The 17,118-nt window shown below is 49.0% G+C and overlaps 1 protein-coding gene across 8 annotated transcripts in view; it reads right to left on the bottom strand.

The window, feature by feature from the left end:
• nup210 (nucleoporin 210) overlaps nucleotides 1-17,118 on the bottom strand; it is a 49,232-nt gene that overhangs the window by 18,556 nt on the left and 13,558 nt on the right. For all 8 annotated transcript variants that reach the window (XM_064300320.1, XM_064300321.1, XM_064300322.1 and 5 more), the window contains exons 8-27: nucleotides 16,856-16,924; nucleotides 16,455-16,561; nucleotides 15,458-15,598; nucleotides 15,219-15,356; nucleotides 14,469-14,624; nucleotides 13,459-13,657; nucleotides 11,889-12,034; nucleotides 10,693-10,911; nucleotides 9,128-9,301; nucleotides 8,107-8,299; nucleotides 7,540-7,646; nucleotides 6,411-6,515; nucleotides 5,021-5,122; nucleotides 4,364-4,492; nucleotides 3,865-3,992; nucleotides 3,144-3,279; nucleotides 2,029-2,091; nucleotides 1,348-1,524; nucleotides 881-961; nucleotides 219-350 (exon numbers count right to left, since the gene is read on the bottom strand). In XM_064300320.1, coding sequence (XP_064156390.1) covers nucleotides 219-350; nucleotides 881-961; nucleotides 1,348-1,524; nucleotides 2,029-2,091; nucleotides 3,144-3,279; nucleotides 3,865-3,992; nucleotides 4,364-4,492; nucleotides 5,021-5,122; nucleotides 6,411-6,515; nucleotides 7,540-7,646; nucleotides 8,107-8,299; nucleotides 9,128-9,301; nucleotides 10,693-10,911; nucleotides 11,889-12,034; nucleotides 13,459-13,657; nucleotides 14,469-14,624; nucleotides 15,219-15,356; nucleotides 15,458-15,598; nucleotides 16,455-16,561; nucleotides 16,856-16,924 — 2,702 coding nt within the window. The remainder of the gene's footprint in view (nucleotides 1-218; nucleotides 351-880; nucleotides 962-1,347; nucleotides 1,525-2,028; nucleotides 2,092-3,143; nucleotides 3,280-3,864; nucleotides 3,993-4,363; nucleotides 4,493-5,020; nucleotides 5,123-6,410; nucleotides 6,516-7,539; nucleotides 7,647-8,106; nucleotides 8,300-9,127; nucleotides 9,302-10,692; nucleotides 10,912-11,888; nucleotides 12,035-13,458; nucleotides 13,658-14,468; nucleotides 14,625-15,218; nucleotides 15,357-15,457; nucleotides 15,599-16,454; nucleotides 16,562-16,855; nucleotides 16,925-17,118) is intronic.

Here is a 17,118-nt window from a genome sequence, read left to right as displayed (position 1 = left end):
TAACATAGAGCGACACTAATACAGAGCTGCTATAACAGACAGAGTGGCGCTAACACAGGGCTGCATTAAAACACAGGCTGTGATGTATGGTAAATCAAAAACTGCTAGCAGAAAAACAGAGATATTGAAATTTAAACTTCAGAAGCCTGGTTCCACTGCACAGGGTCTAATGCAGTGAGGAGAAGCAGCTCAGGCAGGAGACAGGAGGACCTCCTCACCTCTGATTGGCGGGTGTGCAGCTGCAGGACGTCCCGCTTGGAGACTGACCAATGGAAGCTTAGCCCCGGCAGCGCAGAACCAAAGGAGAAGGGCGTCTGGCTGCTGGTCATCCCCATCACATACACAGGCATCTACAAGCACAGAGATCAACACCATCACTAGCACAGGTACTGCACAGGGATAAACCATATCACTAGCACAGGTACAGCACAGCACAGAGATCAACACCATCACTAACACAGGCATCTACAAGCACAGAGATCAACACCATCACTAACACAGGCATCTACAAGCACTGAGATCAACACCATCACATACACAGGCATCTACAAGCACAGAGGTCAACAACATCACTAACACAGGCATCTACAAGCACAGAGATCAACACCATCACTAACACAGGCATCTACAAACACAGAGATCAACAACATCACTAACACAGGCATCTACAAGCACAGAGATCAACAACATCACTAACACAGGCATCTACAAGCACAGAGATCAAGACCATCACTAACACAGGCATCTACAAGCACAGAGATCAACACCATCAGTAGCACAGGCATCTACAAGCACAGAGATCAACACCATCACTAGCACAGTTACTGCACAGGGATAAACCATATCACTAGCACAGGTACAGCACAGGTAACAGAATTACCTGGGTCCCAGTCTGCATCCTTGTGATGGGCGCTCGGATTCTGATTCCCCTCAACTGCACAACTTCCACTTCCACCTGATCCTGTTCAGAGAGAGAGAGAGAAAAAATACAAGTCATAAATACCCATAAGTCATAAGTACTTCAATCCCCTTAAATGCACGCAAGCATGAAAATTTACATCCACACGAAAAAAACGAAACAAACCCGAACAACCAGTTTTACGCACACAGAAACACACACTACGCACACATGTACACACACTACGCACACAGAAACACACAGTATGCACACATGTACACACACACTACGCACACATGCACACACACACTCTCCAGGCTGGACTTGTGTTAAGTGTCCTGTTCTGTTAGAGTAAACTAGTTGAGGAAGCACACTGTGCAGAGTGCAGTGTGTGTGGGGCCGTTACTGTGAACTCTGAGCTGGCCGAACCTTCAGGTGTAAAACATTACCTGAGAAACCACCACCTGCTTCCCACTCTCCACATCCACCGCCTGCACCAAGCCGGTCACCGTCACATTGCCCACGGCCACGCCCCTCACGTGACCCATGCGGTTGACCGTGGCGATGCTCCCGTCGCCAATGGAGAACAGGATATTGGACTGCGGTGGCCCCCCCTCTGATGTAATCTAGTAGAAAGCCATAACATGACAAAGCATTTATAAATCACAGCTATTTCCATCGCTGAGCCAACGCTCTTATCCAGACGAATACACAGAACATCAGTGCAATACAATTCCACCAATACCACCCAACTGCATCATGTTACACACACACACACACACACCTGGATCACGTTACCCACACACACACACACACACCTGGATCACGTTACCCACACACACACCTGGATCACGTTACCCACACACACACACACACACACCTGGATCACGTTACCCACACATACACACACCTGGATCACATTACCTACACACACACACCTGCATCATGTCACCTACACACACACACCTGCATGTCACCTACACACAGACACACACCTGCATCAAGTCATCCACACACACACACACACACACCTGCATCACGTTACTTACACACACACACACACAACTGCATTATGTCACCTACACACAGACACCTGCATGTCACCTACACACATAAACATACACACACACCTGCATCATGGCCCCTACAATCACACACAACCTCCGAGGCAGCAGTCTGAAGGGAGGGAACACCTGAAAACAGAAGCGCCTGTCAGAAACACAACCACAGCAGCATCACGCTACAGCTAAGCGCTAGGCTAAACACTGCAGCTAAGTGCTATTATAAACGCTACAGCTAAACGCTATTCTAAACGCTACAGCTAAGCGTTAGGCTAAACGCTACAGCTAAGCGCTATTATAAACGCTACAGCATCACGCTAGGCTAAACGTTGCAGCTAAGTGCTATTATAAACGCTACAGCTAAACGCTATTATAAAGGCTACAGCTAAGCGCTAGGCTAAACGCAACAGCTAAGCGCTATTATAAATGCTACAGCTAAGCGCTATTATAAACGCTACAGCATCACGCTAGGCTAAACGTTGCAGCTAAGTGCTATTATAAACACTATCGCTAATTGCTATTCTAACCGCTACAGCTAATCGCTATTCTAAACGCTACAGCTAAGCGCTATTCTAAACGCTACAGCTAAGCGCTATTCAAAATGCTACAGCTAAGCGCTATTCTAAATGCTACAGCTAAGCGCTATTCTACTTTAAATAATGTTCTATAATTGTATGTTTTTGAATTTATTTTTCTTATTAAAAGCCTAACTAGGGACATGAGTTGGAAACTAGCAATAGCTATAATCTCTGTATGCGGTACATCAGTTACATCAGCTTGTTTGTAATGAGTTGAAGTGGTACTATGTTAACTTGCATTGTCCCTACCAAATAAACTATATGAAATTAAATGAAATAAGTGCTACAGCTAAGTGCTATTCTAAATGCTGCATCTAAGTGCTATTATAAACGCCACAGCTAAGCACTATTCTAAACGCTACAGCTAAGCGCTATTCTAAATGCTACAGAAAAGTGCTATTCTAAATGCTACATCTAAGCACTATTCTAAATGCTACAGCTAAGCACTATTCTAAATGCTACAGCTAAGCGCTATTCTAAATGCTACAGAAAAGTGCTATTCTAAATGCTACAGCTAAGCTTTTGTATAAAAACCCCACCTGCCTAAACATGGCTATAGCTAGTGTTTCCACTAAGAAATCCCTGACAGGAAGTGCAGAGCCTTACTTCCATTTGCTGCGGAGCAGACATGACTCTTCTCCCACTCTTATCCAACACCACGGCAGAGAGAGTGGTCTGGCCGACAGCCGCACCCTGGACCAGGAACACGGCTGTGTCCGGCTCGGATGACTCCGCCAGGTGCCTGCCAGGGAGAGACCTGCTCAGCACCTGCCCACAAACCTCCCTCAACCAATCAGTACTCTGCAGCTCAGGGACAAGGGGCGGGGTCAGTGAGGGACTGAGGACTGAGGGGCGGGGTCAATGTGGGACTGAAGGGCGGAGTCAGTGTGGGACAGAGGGGCGAGGTCAGTGCAGGACTGAGGGACGGAGTCAGTGTGGGACTGAGAGGCAAGGTCAGTATGGGACTGAGGGGCGGGGTCAGTGTGGGACTGAGGGACGGGGTCAGTGTGGGACTGAGAGGCGGGGTCAGTGTGGGACTGAGGGGCGGAGTCAGTGTGGGACTGAGCGGCGGGGTCAGTATGGGACTGAGCGGCGGGGTCAGTGTGGGACTGAGGGGCGGGGTCAGTGTGGGACTGAGGGGCGGGGTCAGTGTGGGACTGAGGGGCGGGGTCAGTGTGGGACTGAGGGGCGGAGTCAGTGTGGGACTGAGGGGCGGGGTCAGTGTAAGACTGAGGGGCGGGGTCAGTGTGGGACTGAGGGGCGGAGTCAGTGTGGGACTGAGAGGCAAGGTCAGTATGGGACTGAGGGGCGTGGTCTTTGCACTCACGAGAGAGACACAATTGCAGAAGCTGCCTTCAGCTTCAGGTTCATCAGAGGAAAGTATTTGGACAGAAAGGGCTGCTTGTGGTCATCCAGCACACGCACATAAGCTCTCACAGTCTTCCCAATTTCCACCTGCAATGCAGTAAATTCCACATCACTGCAGAGACCAGTCAGCACCCCGGGATTTTGCAATTGAAATAATATTAAATTCAATCAATCCCCGCAATAACTGCAAAATCCTGCTCACACACTGACACATGCACTATGTGACACTGCAATCATTGACACATTCACTGACTATGGGACACCGCAATCACTGACACATGCACTGACTATGTGACACTCTCTACTGTGGAAGTATTCATGGATTTCCTGCAGCAGAATGAAAGCCAGTGTCTAAAGATGATACTTTCATACAGTCATATTTTCATCTTATAAAATGAGCATAATGAGAACCAGCTGACACTGCTGCCGCTGCTCGGCCCCGCCCACTCCAAACTCACCTTGTCCACCACTCGGATGTACACCTCAGCGATGTCCGAAATGCGCACAGTGGCTGTGGCAGGAGCGGGGAAGGCCAAGCAGAGGTCGTGCACCATCACCGCCACCTGGCCGGGCTGCAGGGGGCGCACCTGAAACACACGGCATGTCCCATCACCTGCACACCTGCGCTAACCTGCTGTCACGTGCAGACACACGCAGACACACACGCAGACACAAACGCAGACACACGCAGGCACACGCAGACACAGACACACACGCAGACGCACATGCAGGCACACACAGACATACGCAGACACACAAGCAAGCACATGCAGACACACAAGCAGACGCATGCAGACACACGCAGGCACACACACAGACACACAAAGACACACACGCAGACACACGCAGACACAGACACAGCAGCACCAGACACAGCAGCACACACAGACACACGCAGACAACAAGCAGCACAGCAGCAACACACAGCACAGACGCAGCAGCACACACAGCAAGCAACAGACACACAACAGACACACGACACGCAGACACACAGCAGACACACAGACACAGCGCAGACCCACACACAGGCACAGGCACACACACAGGCACACGCACAGGCACACACAGACTGGTTTAGAAACAGGCAGACACACATACATATATAGCTAATTCACCTCTGCAGTTCCTTGGGATTCCCGGTAAACCAAATCTGCTATTCCCCCTGCGCTTGTGTTGACAAAGAAGTACCCAGAACCTTCTTTTAGAGTCAATTCAGCCTGTAGAACAAAAATAGTAATCAATGAGCTGCAAGTTACACGGAGGAACAAAAACTTAGAAGGAACCCACAATGAATCGAGCGCTTTAGAGAAGGGACCCACAATGAATCAGCGCTTTAGAGAGGGGACCCACAATGAATCAGCGCTTTAGAGAGGGGACCCACAATGAATCAGCGCTTTAGAGAAGGGACCCACAATGAATCAGCGCTTTAGAGAGGGGACCCACAATGAATCGAGCGCTTTAGAGAGGGGACCCACAATGAATCGAGCGCTTTAGAGAAGGGACCCACAATGAATCGAGCGCTTTAGAGAGGGGACCCCCAATGAATCAGCGCTTTAGAGAGGGGACCCACAATGAATCAGCGCTTTAGAGAGGGGACCCACTTGTGTTCTAGAGAAGGGACCCTTATGAATCGAGCGCTTTAGAGAGGGGACCCTTATGAATCGAGCGCTTTAGAGAGGGGACCCACAATGAATCAGCGCTTTAGAGAGGGGACCCACAATGAATCAGCGCTTTAGAGAGGGGACCCACAATGAATCGAGCGCTTTAGAGAAGGGACCCACAATGAATCAGCGCTTTAGAGAGGGGACCCACAATGAATGAGCGCTTTAGAGAGGGGTCCCACTTGTGTTCTAGAAAGGAAACCTCAAACGGAACAAGTGCTTTATACACTGCCTGGCCAAAAAAAAATTCGCTGTTTGGATTTTTTTGGACAGTGCCCACAGCCTCTGGAGGCAGTGTTATGATCTGGGGTTGCTTTTAGTCAGGTCTAGACTCAGCAACTTTATGCGGCAATAAAATGAAGTCAGCTGAGTACCTGAATGTACTGAATGACCAGGTTATCCAACCAATGGATTTTTTCTTCCCTGACGGCACGGGCATATTCCAGGACGACAAAGCCAAGATTCATTGGGCTCAAATTGTGAAAGAGTGGTTCTGGGAGCATGAGGAATCATTTTCACACATGAACTGGCCACCACAGAGTCCTGACCTTAACCGCATTGAAACTCTTTGGGATGTGCTGGAGAAGACTTTATGGAGTGGTTTGACTTTCCCGTCGTCAATACAAGATAATGCAATTCTGGATGGAAATAAATGTTTTGACGTTGCATAAGGTTGTCGAAACAATGCCACGATGAATGCGTGCCGTAATCAAAGCTAAAGGCAGTCCACGAAATATTAGAGTGTGCGACTTTTTTTGGGCCAGGCAGTGCAGAAGGTGACTTACAAAGGAGCTAGAAGCAGAGAGTGTATGTACAAAAGGCGGAGGGGCTTTAAGTTCCTCACCTGCACGTCGGGATGGTTGTATATGGTGAGGGCCTGAGGGCTCACCCTCACGTCCTCCACCAGCAGCAGCTCTAACGTGGCGGAAACGGGGGTCAGGGGGTCATACTGCCAACAAGAGGAAGTGACATCACATTCAGGTACAATGTGAACCAGGATACTGTGTGTCCACAGCCACACCTGTACACACCTGCCACTACATAACCCTATCACACTTCGAACCCCACACCCAAAACTGTGACCATATTTCCATTTCAAATTCACATCTCAAAACATGAGAATGGTGGTGCAGGCATAATAAAGAATGTTCTTAACCTCTTCAGTTCATTCAGCATTTTACTACTCCCATGAATTTTGTATTTGAGTGTCGGTGTGCACTTCTGTTTCTCATAACATTGGAAGAAAATGATAGGAAATAACCTTTTCTTATCTGATGTATGTAAGTGTAATGACTGTATGGGTGTGCATTACTGTAGATGTGCAGCACATGCCGCAGTATTCATGCTTCAGTAAACCTGCGCAGCCAGAGAGCAAATCCCACCCAGCCTTCCTTTCACTTCCTGCATCTCTGCTGTTTTTCATAGCAACCTCCATAACAACAGCCCCCATAACAACAATCCCCATAGCAACACCCACAACAACAGCTCCCATAACAACCCCCATAACAGCCCCCATAGCAACCTCCACAACAACAGCCCCCAAAGCTATCCCTATAACAACAGCCCTGACTGCTGTACTATCATAGTAACCCTCCACAGCAATGCCTCCTATATTGGTTCTACCATAGAAAGCACTGTAACAGCCGCCCTAATGTTGGTTCTACCATAGAAAGCGCTGTAACAGCAGCCCTAATGTTGGTTCTACCATAGAAAGCGCTGTAACAGCAGCCCTAATGTTGGTTCTACCATAAAAAACCTCATAACAGCAGCCCCAATGTTGGTTCTACCATAGAAGAGTGATGTAAAGAAGTGTCCCTGTGACATGGCTGCTTACAGCAGTGTGTTCAGTGTGCCCACACTACAGCTTCCTGTTCTGACAGCTTGAACAGGAAGTGACTAATTCTCAGGCTTCCATGTAAAGACAGTGAAATGGCAACAGATGACAGAGCATGTGCATTCAGCAGCACTCTTACCGGGGTCTGCACCCGGGCGGCCTCCATGTGGGGGCGCTGGTACCCCACGGCACTCACGGTGATGGCGGCCACGCCCGACTCCCGGTGCACCACCACCGTCTGCAGGCCTGAGAGAAACAGAGTTACTCTTTAACCACCAAGAAACAGCCCACTCAGCATCAACGGCAGAACCAGTCAAACAAGACTGGAAATGGGGCTGCAATGCTAATTCTGACTAAATCTTGTAGAAAACTAACAAAGCATCTTTTGCCTTTCAAAAGATGAGCTCTAAGCAGAAGTTATATAAATATACTTTATATACATATTTGCGGGGGTTAGGACTAATAAGGGTCAAATAATGTGTCCAACCACAGCTGCACATTCAGGTCATTCTCATTTCTGAAAGACTTCACTGCATCACAGAGACTAGCACAAATGGAGTACCACAGAGTTTCCTCTACTGCATCACAGAGATGAACACAAATGGAGTACCACAGAGTTTCCTCTACTGCATCACAGAGATGAACACAAATGGAGTACCACAGCGTTTCCTCTACTGCATCACAGAGATGAGCACAAATGGAGTACCACGGAGTTTCCTCTGCCCGTTGCGGTCTTGGGTGACGGACAGTGTGATGGGCTGGGTGGGCAGGATGCTGGCCAGCGCCTCTCTGCTGGACTCCCATGCGATGCTCAGAGAGCTGAAGTTATCAAAACGGCGCCCCTGCTGGTCATAGGCCGCTAGGTCCAATATGGGGTTTCGATAATTTGAAACAGGCACCTGAAATTGAGCAAAACAGTATGAATGAAATGCGCCCAAAAGAAAATGTGAAGGGGGGATTATCCCCATGGGATGGGCTGATTACCTCCATGTTATAGGGGGATTACCCCCATGGGAAGGTCTGATTACCCCAATGTTATAGGGGGTTTACCTGCATGTCATAGGAGGGTTACCTGTATGTTATAGGGGGATTATCTGCATGTTATATGGGGGTTATCTGCATGTTATAGGGGGATTATCTGCATGTTAAAGGGGGATTATCTGCATGTTACAGGAGGGTTATCTGTATGTTAGAGGGGGATTATCTGCATGTCACAGGAGGGTTATCTGTATGTTATATGGGGGTTATCTGCATGTTATAGGGGGATTATCTGCATGTTATAGGGGGATTATCTGCATGTTATGGGGGATTATATCTGCATGTTATGGGGGATTATCTGTATGTTATAGGGGGAATATCTGCATGTTATGGGGGATTATCTGCATGTTATAGGGGGATTATCTGCATGTTATGGGGGATTATCTGTATGTTATAGGGGGAATATCTGCATGTTATGGGGGATTATCTGCATGTTATAGGGGGATTATCTGCATGTTATGGGGATTATCTGTATGTTATGGGGGAATATCTGCAGTTATAGGGGTATTATCTGCATGTTCTAGGGGGATTATCTGCATGTTATAGGGGGATTATCTGCATGTTATAGGGGGATTATCTGCATGTTATAGGGGGATTATCTGTCTGTTATGGGGGATTATCTGCATGTTATAGGGGGGAATATGGGTTATGTACATGTTAAAGGGTGGTTAAACTGTGCCCCGCCTCACCATTTGCTTGTTCTGCTGCAGCAGGGGGCAGGACAGGTCCAGGTGGGGGCTGCCGTAAACGGGCACGAGCGTGAGGCGTGAGGGAGGAGCGCACACCAGCTTCACCACAGCTGGCTCCGCCGCCGGGAAGGGGTTAGTCACACTGGCCATGTTCCCCACCGTTATAGCCAGCACCTGCAGGACAGGGCCACGCCTTTACAAACCCTTACACGCCTTTACACACCTTTACAAAGCCTTACACACCGTTACACGCCTTTACACACCTTTACACGCCTTTACACGCCCTTACACACCGTTACACGCCTTTACACACCGTTACACGCCCTTACACACCGTTACACACCTTTACAAACCCTTACACACCGTTACACGCCTTTACAAACCCTTACACGCCTTTACACACCTTTACAACGCCTACACCTTACACACTTACACCTTACACTACACACTTACACGCCTTACACCTTCACCTTACACCCTTATTACACACCTTACCGTTACACGCCTTTACACACCGTTACACCCTTTACACACCTTTACACCTACACCCTTACAGCCTTTACACCACCCGTTACACGCCTTACACACGTACACGCCTTACACACCGTTACACACCTTTACACACCCTTACACGCCGTTACACGCCGTTACACGCCTTTACACACCTTTACACACCGTTACTACACGCCTTACACCCTTTACACACCTTACACGCCTTACACCACACTCTTACACAAACCCTTTACACACCTTTACACACCCTTACACACCTTTACACGCCTTTACACACCGTTACACGCCTTTACACGCCATTACACGCCCTTACACGCCTTTACAAACCCTTACACACTGTTACACGCCCTTACACACGTTACACGCCTTTACACACCGTTACACACGTTACACGCCTTTACACACAGTTACACGCCTTTACGCGCCCTTACACACCTTTACACGCCTTTACACACCGTTACACGCCTTTACAAAGCCTTACACGCCTTTACACACCGTTACACGCCTTTACACACCTTTACATGCCCTTACACACCTTTACACTCCGTTACACGCCTTTACACACCTTTACAAAGCCTTACACACCGTTACACGGCTTTACACACCTTTACACACCCTTACACATCGTTACACGCCTTTACACACCGTTACACGCCCTTACACACCGTTACACGCCTTTACACACCGTTACACACCTTTACACACTTTTACAAAGCCTTACACACCGTTACACGGCTTTACATACCTTTACAAATCCTTACACACCCTTACACGCCTTTACACGCCTTTACACGCCGTTACATGGCTTTACAAACCTTTAAACGCCCTTACACACCTTTAAAAACATTTACACACCTTTACATGCCTTTACACACCTCTACACACGCCTAAACATAACCCTATCATACACGCACATAACTAACCATAACCCTACCACACACACACACCCCTAACCATAACCCTACCATAGACACAGTAATCCTAACACACACACACACACTCAGCTGTACTAGCGCTCTGTGTTTAACACCTTTATACGGGCACACACTCACCTGTTCCCCTAGAGCCCTGCATGTGGCTCGGACCCAGTGCTGGCCATAGTTGCGTGAGGTGGGGCCACACAGCTCAAGGCTAATGCTCTGCGCATCTTCAGCCGTCAGATTTCTGAAGAATTTGGATGGTTCCAAAATCCAGGGTTTAGGACCCCCTTCAAACAGCATGTCTTTGGAGGAGCCCAAGGTTACCACAGCAACAGACACAGGATCAACAGCCTGTTAAAATTGAAAATTTGTGCCTTAAGTATAAAGATATACATCAAGCCTACTGTGTTCTGATTAGACAAGGCACCTGACAACAAAGACCAATAAAGTTTGCTGTAATTTAAAAACCTGAGATTCAAAAGAGAACAGTTGTGTGATTCCTGGAGTAGGAATAAAAAACCAGATACCCTGTCCTGTCTCTCAGTGCTAGCCTAGCGCTCCTGCAGTCCTGTCTCTCAGTGCTAGCCTAGCGCTCCTGCAGTCCTGTCTCTCAGTGCTAGCCTAGCGCTCCTGCAGTCCTGTCTCTCAGTGCTAGCCTAGCGCTCCAGCAGTCCTGTCTCTCAGTGCTAGCCTAGCGCTCCTGCAGTCCTGTCTCTCAGTGCTAGCCTAGCGCTCCTGCAGTCCTGTCTCTCAGTGCTAGCCTAGCGCTCCTGCAGTCCTGTCTCTCAGTGCTAGCCTAGCGCTCCCTCCAGTCCTGCTCCTCAGTTGCTCAGTGCCTAGCGCTCCAGCAGTCCTGTCTCATCAGTGCCATTCCTAGGCGCTCCCTGCAGTCCTGTCTCTCAGTGCTAGCCTAGCGCCTCCTGCAGATCCCGTCGTCTCTCAGTGCATAGGCCTAGCAGCATCCAGTGCCAGTCCTGTCTCTCAGTGCTAGCCTAGCGCTCCTGCAGTCCTGTCTCTCAGTGCTAGCCTAGCACTCCTGCAGTCCTGTCTCTCAGTGCTAGCCTAGCACTCCTGCAGTCCTGTCTCCCAGTGCTAGCCTAGCACTCCTGCAGTCCTGTCTCTCAGTGCTAGCCTAGCACTCCTGCAGTCCTGTCTCCCAGTGCTAGCCTAGCGCTCCAGCAGTCCTGTCTCTCAGTGCTAGCCTAGCGCTCCTGCAGTCCTGTCTCCCAGTGCTAGCCTAGCACTCCTGCAGTCCTGTCTCTTAGAATTGCAATACCAGAAATGTTCCATCAAATGTTTCCCCCAACCCTAAATGAGAGGGGTCTCACTTTGAGAGGCTTGTAGGCAGCGATGGTGATCTTGGCACTGAGGTGCACGGCGCCGTGGGCGTAGGTGACCTGCAGGGTGGTGTGACCCGGCGCAAGAGCCTCCACTCGCACTCCACTGCAGTGCCCCTGGCCAGGGGCCAGTCTTCCTGTAAACACATCAATCAGCCAATCAGAGTTACAAAGCCACCAAATACCTTCCCTCTCTCGAAACAGCAGGAGAGGAGAATCAAGCACATGCTGTTTACCCTGGAGCATAAAACACAGCAAGACACTGAGCAGTGAAAGGCGCTGCAGAGACAGGATCAGACCGTTCACAGAGATCGCCCAGACGGATGTCTAGTTTATAGATTATCCTCTTTGGAAGACAGACAATATAATTTGACGGGGCAAACTTGCTCATAGTCCAAGCAGTGTCACTTGTAACTGAGCAGCTTGCTCTGTTTTGATCACAGGAATGCTCTCTCTCTGTCCCTGTCGTTAGAAGTAAACTTCCAGTTTTCCAAGGTATTCCATTGCTGAGCAACACCTCACCCATTCAGCGTAGCCAGGCTTCCCTCTCATCATTAAGTGCGCATAGGCCAGGAGAAGAGGGGGTGCCCCCCCTCTAGCCACTACATAAAATTGGGGTCTTTCTTTATTATTTTTTTGGGGCTTAACATCAGCCAGTTAGCATCTGTTGCAGTGGACATTTGGGGGGTTGCTATCTGCTGCATGAGGAGAGTCTGACCCTGGGCCCAGTGTGTCTCAGCGTGTGGTGTGCGCAGTCTGATGTCTTTGCTCATCTTTCATTTTTGCATTTTCACCCCTGGTTTTTTGTCACAATCGGCTGCCTTTTGGTTTTTGAAATTTGATCTTGGTACTCCTGGGACTTGAGAGAAACTGGCTGTGGTTTGGTATTTTCCTTCCTTCATTTCTTTTACAACCGTAACTGTAACATCTGTAACTTAATGAATTTCTTCATTTTAATCTAGTTGTGTATTGTACAATTTGACGCAGGTTGCAACAGGTTGCTCTGCCTATCAACAAATATGATGATATAGTTGATGTTTTATAATAATTACCAAAATATATCAAATAAAAATATATTTAATATGTTCGACAAGTGAGGTTTTATTTAACTGTTGATGCACAAGGGTTCAGTATTTAGAGTGCACAACCTTAAACTAGGGTGTTAGCGATAAAAACAGCTGGAATCAGAACATAAACATTTTACTCAATTCTCCAATTCTCACAGTCCCAACAAGCCCAATCAGAGTGGAGAGATCAGCCCGTTCGCAGAGTGAAGAGATCAGCCCAGAGGGGTGAGATCAGCCATTCATAGAGTGGAGAGATCAGCCTAATCAGAGAGGAGATATCAGTCCAACCAGAGTGGAGAGATCAGCCCATTCAGAGAGGAGAGATCAGCCTATTCAGAGTGGAGAGATCAGCCCAGAGGGGAGAAATCAGCCATTCACAGAGTGGAGAGATCAGCCATTAACACAATGGAGAGATCAGCCATTCACAGAGTGGAGAGATCAGCCTAATCAGAGTAGAGAGATCAGCCCAGAGTGGACAGAGCAGCCGGCCTCACCCTGCAGAAGCTGGAATACACCCTGTGTCTCCATCTGCACCTGTAACTGGAAGTGGGAGCAGTCGCTGAGCATGACGCGCTCCTCACTGTCCGCACTCAGCAGCCCAAAGATGCGCAGAGGCAGGTCCAACACCAGGCCCTGCCGCACCTCCACCTGGCATGGGGCAAAGTCCATCCCCACGGGCTCCACCACATACACCTGCATGAGAGGGGAGGGGAGGGGAGGAGGAGAGGGGAGGAGAGGGTAGGGGAGGAGGAGAGGGGAAGAGAGGGGAGGGGAGGGGGAGAGGGAGGAGAGAGGGAGGGGATGGGAGAGGGAAGGAAAGGGTAGGGGAGGAGAGGGGAGGGAGGGAGAGGGAGGAGAGAGGGAGGGGATGGGAGAGGGAGGAAAGGGTAGGGGAGGGGGAGAGGGGAGGAGAGAGGGAGGGAGGAGAGGATAGGGAAAAGGGGAGGAGAGGATAGAGGGAGGGTAGGGTAGGGTAGGGGAGGGGAGGGGAGAGGGAGGGGAGAGGGGAGGGGAGGAGAGGGTAGGGAGAGGGAGAGGAAGGAGAGAGGAGGGTAAGGTAGGGAGAGGGAGAGGAGGAGAGGATAGGGAAAGGGGAGGAGAGAGGGAGGGTAGGGTAGGGGAGGGGAGAGGGAGAGGAGAAGAGGTAGGGGAGAGGGAGAGGGGAGGAGAGAGGGAGGAGAGGATAGGGAAAGGGGAGGAGAGGAGAGAGAGAGGGGAGGGTAGGGTAGGGAGGGAGGGGAGAGGGAGGGGGGAGTAGAGGGTAGGGAGAGGAGGAGAGGATAGGGAAAGGGGAGGAGAGGAGAGGAGAGGAGAGGAGAGAGGGGAGGGTAGGGTAGGTAGAGGAGGGAGGGGGAGTAGAGGGTAGGGGAGAGGGAGAGGGAGGAGAGAGGGAGGGTAGGGTAGGGGAGAGGGGAGGAGAGGGGGATGGGAGGAGAAGACAGAGAAGGGCGGTTATACACAGTTCCAGCACTCCCTTATCCCTGGCAGGTAAACGCAGTGTTACCTTCATCTCTCCGTAGTGCAGAAGGTTCTGCACATCGCGGGCCTGGATCACACTGACTCCAATATCACTGCCAGTGGTCATCACCCCTTTAACCGTAACCGTGGCCACAGCCGGGCTGGAGGAAGACCATGTGAAGTTTCCACTTCCTCCTGTGGCCTACAAAACGCAACATAATTACAAAAACAACTCTACACAAACCCCACCCATCTATGAGTAAGCCCCACCTCATCTCTATCAAGCTCCGTCCATCTATGTGTAAGTCCCACCTCATCACTATCAAGCTCCGCCCATCTATGTGTAAGCCCCACCTCTTCTCTATCAAGCTCCGTCCATCTATGTGTAAGTCCCACCTCATCACTATCAAGCTCCGCCCATCTATGAGTAAGCCCCACCTCTTCTCTATCAAGCTCCGCCCATCTATGTGTAAGTCCCACCTCATCACTATCAAGCTCCGCCCATCTATGTGTAAGCCCCACCTCATCTCTATCAAGCTCCGTCCATCTATGTGTAAGTCCCACCTCATCTCTATCAAGCTCCGTCCATCTATGTGTAAGTCCCACCTCATCACTATCAAGCTCCGCCCATCTATGTGTAAGTCCCACCTCATCTCCATCACCATCTCTTTATGGTGTACTGGTATGCTGTAATATAGCATAATGTATACCTTTATGGAGTACTGGTATGCTGTAATATAGCATAATGTATACCTTTATGGTGTACTGGTATACTGTAATATAGCGTAATGCATACCTTTATGGTGTACTGGTACGCTCCTACTTTTGGTTGCCATGGAAATGTGAGAATCCTGGGACTGAGGATTATGGGATTGTATATTTCCACTTCCTGTTGACTGCGCACTGGGACAGGAATCATATGCACTCCCCCATTCTGAAACACAATCAGATGCATGAGCGTGAGCCAGTTTCCGGCTCAAAATCACACGCAGGGCCAAGCAACCGCGCAGAAACCACAGACCACAGACCACAGACCTGATCGACCACAGACCGAAGCGCGGCATCGATCCCCGTCTGTCCCGCCTTCCGGGTCCTCACGCGGTGGTACGAGCCGTTCAGAGACGATTCCAGGACCTGAAAGTACTCTTTCTGGAAGGCAGCGTCAATCCGTATGTTCTGAAAAGTGTTCACATAAAGGGCATGATTATGGGAGATCTAACCGTGTTCAGAGAGGATGTGATCTAACCGTGTTCAGAGAGGATGTGATCTAACCGTGTTCAGAGAGGATGTGATCTAACCGTGTTCAGAGAGGATGTGATCTAACCGTGTTCAGAGAGGATGTGATCTAACCGTGTTCAGAGAGGATGTGATCTAACCGTGTTCAGAGAGGATGTGATCTAACCGTGTTCAGAGAGCATGTGATCTAACCGTGTTCAGAGAGGATGTGATCTAACCGTGTTCAGAGAGGATGTGATCTAACCGTGTTCAGAGAGCATGTGATCATGTGAGATGCAACAGAAAAGTGCTTAAGTTCCGAAAGACTTCTGAACACCAGACCTGAGAGTATCAAAGATGATTTACAACGTATGGGTGAGTCAGAATTTAAAAGACACATTCATCCTAAATCCTACTCTAAAGACACATTCATCCTAAAACCTACTCTAAAGACACATTCATCCTAAATCCTACTCTAAAGACACATTCATCCTAAATCATACTCTAAAGACACATTCATCCTAAATCCTACTCTAAAGACACATTCATCCTAAATCATACTCTAAAGACACATTCATCCTAAATCCTACTCTAAAGACACATTCATCCTAAATCCTACTCTAAAGACACATTCATCCTAAATCAAAGCTGTAAGATTCTCACAGATTCCTGGACCACATCCAGAGGAACCAAAAGTGGCCAAATTTACACTGGGAAGTTTTTAGTAGACAGCAGAATGGTAAAATTCACAGGATGAAAACGTCGTCCGGATAAAACTCCAGAAAGAAAAGAGAATGGGCCGCTCCGCTGCACTCACATTAGCCAAGTGAACCCTGTTACTGGACTTATCGAACACGAGCACGGTGACCTCATACACCGCCTCCACCTGCAGGGCCCAACGGTCACCCGGCTGAATTTTAAACCCTGCACGAGAGGAATAAATAAAAAGAGTTAAAGCTCAATGTTTAACCTGAACACGGTGTTTAGCTGAACACATTGTTTAAGGTGGTACATTTAGGGTTAGTCGACAGCAACATCTGAGCAAACTAGCTGGTAGGGTTAGTGCACACACTATAGTATTACTTTTTTTAAAATGTCTTAGTTAATTTCAGCTTGAATAATCACTATATCTGAAAAAATAAGTATGTTATGTTACATACTTATATGCAAAAGGACAACATAAAAATGCAATATCAGTTAAATTTTGCAGAAGCTTACCCAGGTATCCTGGCTCTACCACATACAGTGTGCTGTTGGGCAGCCGCGATGCCCCCTGCAGGCCAAGGCCTGAACAGCTTTGGTCAAGGAAAAGGACTGAGAGAGTCTGTTTATATTACCAGCCACACGCGGCTCTTCCCCATCTACCCCCTCAGCGTCCTACCCCCACACGTCCCACCCCCACAGCGTCCTACCCGTCAGCTCCTACCCCACAGCGTCCTACCCGCTCAGCATCCTACCCCCACACGTCCCACCCCCCTCAG

This window comes from Anguilla rostrata, chromosome 11, assembly GCF_018555375.3.
Source record: "Anguilla rostrata isolate EN2019 chromosome 11, ASM1855537v3, whole genome shotgun sequence".
NCBI classification, from domain to species: domain Eukaryota; kingdom Metazoa; phylum Chordata; class Actinopteri; order Anguilliformes; family Anguillidae; genus Anguilla; species Anguilla rostrata.
This window is presented reverse-complemented; position numbering and strand designations above follow the sequence as displayed.